At 59.2% G+C, this 4,990-nt stretch overlaps 1 protein-coding gene across 1 annotated transcript; it reads left to right on the forward strand.

Annotated features, from left to right (window-relative positions):
* Positions 1-1,106: 1,106 nt before the first annotated feature.
* COX6B1 (cytochrome c oxidase subunit 6B1) lies at positions 1,107-2,677 on the forward strand (the record flags this gene model as incomplete). Its single annotated transcript, XM_082012014.1, has 3 exons — positions 1,107-1,212; positions 1,310-1,410; positions 2,596-2,677. The coding sequence occupies 3 exons, from the start codon at positions 1,107-1,109 to the stop codon at positions 2,647-2,649; spliced, it is 261 nt and encodes an 86-aa protein (XP_081868140.1). The 3' UTR covers positions 2,650-2,677.
* Positions 2,678-4,990: the final 2,313 nt, after the last annotated feature.

Consider the following 4,990-nt stretch of genomic DNA (forward strand, 5'->3'; position numbering starts at 1 on the left):
GGGGCTTGCCGGGAGCTCTGGGATGGCACTGGGGGGTTACTGGGAAGGTATTGGGAGCAGTGGGGCGCTTAGCGGCAGTGCTGGGATGGCACTGGGGGGTTGCTGGGAGCACTGGGGCGTTACTGGGAAGGTATTGGGAGCAGTGGGGCGCTTACTGGGAGCGCTGGGATGGCATCGGAGGGTTGCTGGGAGCACTGGGGGGTTACTGGGAAGGTATTGGGAGCAGTGGGGCGCTTACTGGGAGCGCTAGGATAGCACTAGGGGGTTACTGGGAGCGCTGAGGGCTTTATGGGAACATATTGGGAGCTGAGGGGGAGGTTTTGGGAGCACTGGGAGGGCACTGGGATGGTTAGTGGGAAGCCTCTGGGCGTTACTGGGAGGGTTCTGGGAGCGCTGGGGTGTTACTGGGAGCACTAGGTGGGCTGTGGGGGGCTTCCTGCGGGTTACTGGGAGGGCACTGTGGGGTTACCAGAGAGCACTGGGAGGGCTCTGGGGGGGCACTGGGAGCCTCCCCCTATGCCGGGGGCTTCTCCAGCCCTCTCAGCCCCTCCCCCCCATTCGCAGGGGGCTTAATTAGTCCGGCGGGGTTAATTAGCCCCATTAATGACCCCAGGGCAGTGTGTCCCCCTCCTGTCACTGTTCCCCTGTTACCATCCCCTTTCTTATGCCCAGGATGGATTAGTTAATTCTGGGGGGGTGCTAATTAGTCCTGGGGGGGTTAATTAGCCCAGCTAATTAGCACCGGGGTGCCCCCCCCAATACCATGTGCTTACTCCCATGCTGTTTCATATTCCCAGGGCAGATCAGCTCTTTTCAGGGAGAATTAATTATTCCTCAGGGGGCTTAATTACTCCGGAGGGGGGGAGCATATATCTAGGGGGTGTTAATTAGTCTGCAAAGTGTTAATTAACCCTGTTAATTACCCCTTGGAGTGCCCTCAACACCCCCTCTGTGCTACCACCCCCCTGTTACCATCCCCTTTTTTATTCCCATGGGGCTTTAATTATTCTGGGGGGACTTCATTAGTCCTGGGGGGCAGGGCTAATTGGGGGAGGGTAATTAATTAGTCTGGGGGGGTTAATTACCCCGTTGATGACCCCCCAGCCATGGCAGAGGACATCAAGACCAAGCTGGAGCGCTACAAGACGGCGCCTTTCGACAGCCGCTTCCCCAACCAGAACCAGACCAGGAACTGCTGGCAGAACTACCTGGGTACGCGCCCCCCGTCCCCTGGGGGTCCCCTCTGTCCCCTGGGGGTCCCCCGGATGCCGGGGGGGGTCCCCTGACGTCCCTTCCTGCCCCTCCCCAGATTTCCACCGCTGCGAGAAGGCGATGGCGGCCAAGGGGACGGACGCCAGCCCCTGCCAGTGGTACTACCGCGTCTACAAGTCCCTCTGCCCCACCGCCTGGGTGAGTGGCACCTCCCCGGCCCCACGGTGGCCCCAAGGTCCCCGTGGTGGCCCCACCGGGTCCTCATGGTCCTTGGGTTCCCCAGGGTGTCCCCATGGTTCTCAGTCCCCCACAATGTCCCCTCTGGGTCCCCACAGTGTCCCTAGGGGGTCCCCACAGCCCTCAGACTCCCATGTATGTCCCCATGGCCCTCAGGGTCCCTGTGGTGTCCCCACTGGGTCCCCGTGGTCCTTGGGTTCCCCACAGTGTCCCCATGGTTCTCAGTCCCCCACGATGTTCCCTCCTGGTCCCCACAGTGTCCCTAGGGGGTCCTCACAGCCCTCAGACTCCCACGTATGTCCCCATGGCCCTCAGAGTCCCTGTGGTGTCCCCAGGGTGTCCCCACACCCCTCAGACTCCCACATAGTGTCTACAGGGTCCTTGTGGGGTCCCTGGGGTGTCCCCGTGGCCCTCAGGTCCTCCAGGGTGTCCCCACAGTCCTCAGGGTCCCCCAGGGTGTCCCCACAACCCTTGGTGTCCCCACAGTGTCCCTGGGGTGTCCCCATGGCTCTCAGAGTCCCCTACAGTATCTCCAGAGTGTCCCCATGGTCTGGAGGTCCACCATGGCATGTCCATAGCCTTCAGGGTCCCCACGGTGTCCCCATGGTGTCCTCATGGCTCTCGGAGTCCCTCTCAGGGTTCCTGTGGCTGTCAGGGTCCCCCATGGCATCTCCATGACCCTCAGTGTCCCCTTGGTGTCTCCACAGCCCTCAGGGTCCCCAAGGTGTCCCCATGGTCCTGTGGTCCCTCTCGGGTCCCCCACGATGTCCCCACAGTCCTCAGAAGCCCTGTGGTGTCCCCATGGCATCACCGCGGTCCCTGCGCCATCCATCCATGGTGTCACCACGTCCTTCATGGTGTTACCACGTACCCTATGATGTCACCGTGGTCCCTGCGTCTTCCATGGTGTCACCATTTCCCCATGACATTGCTGTGGTTCCTGTGTCCCCCATGGTGTCACCATGATGTCTCTATGTCCCCTATGACGTCACTACATCCCGCATGGTGTTACCATATCCCCCATGATGTCACCATGATGCCTTGCATGCCCCGTGTCATCATCGCGTCCCCCATGATGTCACCGTGGTCCCTGTGTGGTCCCCACCTCCCTCGTGTAGCTCACGCTGTCACCGTGTCACCCCACAGGTGACAACGTGGGACGAGTACCGCGAGGAGGGGACCTTCCCTGGCAAGATCTGAGCTTCACCCCGGGGATGGGACATTTGTGTCACCAGGGGGGTGGGTGACACGGCCATCCCCCACTCCGGTGGGTGGGGCACACGGCTGTCACCGTCTGGGGGGAGGGGACACCACTGTCACCTGGGTGGTGGCATGGCCAATAAAGGGTTGAACTGGTCCTGGGTATGGCTTCTGCTGGGGGTGTGGTGGTGGTCCCCAAGGTGGGGTCCTGGGTCCCCTGATGGGGTGGTGGTCCCCAAGGCGGGGTCCTGGGTCCCCTGATGGTCCCCAAGGTGGAGTCCTAGGTCCCCTGATGGGGTGGTGGTCCCCAAGGCGGGGTCCTGGGTCCCCTGGTGGTCCCCAATGTAGGCTGGTGGTCCCCAAGTTGGGGTCCTGGGTCCCCTGGAGGGGGGAGGAGACAGAGCAGAGACCCCCCTCAAACTGGAGCAAAAAACGTTTTTATTAACGACAAGTTGTGGTGGGACGGTGTGGGGACAACCCCCCGCTCGGACAGCTGGGTCCCCCCAGGGTGCTCCTTGGGGACAGAGGCGCTATGGGACCAAGGGGACCCCCTGGAGGGGCTGGAAACCGAGGGGCAGCCCCAGGATCTGGCCCACAGCACCCCCAGGGGCCACCAAGGTCTGGCCGAGGCCTCGCAGCGGCAGTGCTCCCAGCAGCTCCCCTGGGGGAGGACATGGGGTCAGGGTGTCCTCCCCATCCCACCATCCATCTCCCTGACCCTTCCATCCATTCTCCCATTTCTCCATCCACATCTCCGTCTCTCTCTCCTCTTGCATCCATCCCTCCCTCTTCCATGGTTTCTCCACCCATCCCTTCATCACTCCATCCCTCCTCAATGGTTTCTCCATCCACCCACCTTCAGTGGTTTCTCCATCCATCTTCAGTGGTTTCTTCATCTCCTCCTCTCCATCCTTCCTCAGTTCAATCTATCCTACTTTCATGGTTTCTCCACCCACACATCTATCTGTCTACCCTTCCTCAACGCCTTTCTACTTCTCCATCTATTCCGCAATGGTTTATCCATCCATCCATCTTCAGTGGTTTCCCCCTCCCTATCTCCATGAACGGATGGATGGAGAACCCACTGAAGAGGCTCTTTGATTTCTCCATCGTGCTTCTTCAATGGATGGAGAAATCATTGAAGAACGTCTTTGATGGTTTCTCCGTCCATCCGTTTTCAGTGCTGTCTCCTCCATATCTCCACGAACAGATGGATGAAGAAACCATCGAAGAAGCTCTTTGATTTGTTCATCTCATCCTTCAGCCTTCTTCCATGGTTCCATTCACCTGACCATCCATCTGTCCTCCTTCAGTGGTTTCTTCATCTCCTCATCCATCCACCCATCTCACCCTTCCGTTCCTCCGCTGTTCATGGTTTCTCCATCCCCATGTCCCCATCCTCATTGCATTACTTCACCTGGAGGTCCTCCCATCCACTGTCCCCATCGTGTCCCTTCACCTGGAGGTCCCTTTCCGTCCCCTCCAACCCTGTCCCCATGGTGTCCCCTCACCTGTAGGCAGGTCCCGTGGCAGCAGCGTTCGGTGGTGGACACAGGTGTCACCAGGGCGGCAGCGAGAGGCCTTGGGGCACCACGGAGCTGTAGATCATAGAGGGGTTGGGTGGAGACATGGGGACACGTGACACATCGGGGAGGGACACACCACAGGGGACATCGTGGAGGGGACAGGTAGGGAGATGGCAGGTGGACAGAGAGGTGGAGGACATCACAGATGCATCGGGGACCTCATGGACATGCAGGGATGTCATGGATGGACGGCCATGTAGGGGACACAATGGCCGCATAGGGGTGTCGCTGGTGGACAGAGAGGTGGAGAACATCATGGAAGAACATGCAGGGATGTCATGGATGAAGAGAAACGGGACACCCCAGACTGACACGTAGGGAGGTCATAGATGGACAGAGAGGTGGAGGACATTGTGGGCACATAGGGATGTCATGGATGGACATCTGGAAGACATCATGGACATGTGGAGATGTCACAGATGGACAGAGACATGGAGGACATCATGGAGGCACAGAAGACATCATGGACATGTAGAGGTGTCATGGGGGGATGGTCACATACAGGACACCATGGGTGGACACATAAGGATGTTGTGGATGGACAGAGAGATGGAGGACATCATGGATGGCCACGTGTTTGGGGGTGTCACAGATGGACACAACAATGACACCATGGAGAGACATGTAGGGATGTCATGGATGGACAGAGAGCAGGAGAACATCATGGGTGGACGCAGAGAGGTCATCATGGCCATGTAGGAATGTCTTGGATGGACACATACGCACAGGTGACATCATGGGTGGCCATATAGCAA

This window comes from Phaethon aethereus (assembly GCF_964289735.1).
Source record: "Phaethon aethereus genome assembly, chromosome: 30".
In the NCBI taxonomy this organism is placed as follows: domain Eukaryota; kingdom Metazoa; phylum Chordata; class Aves; order Phaethontiformes; family Phaethontidae; genus Phaethon; species Phaethon aethereus.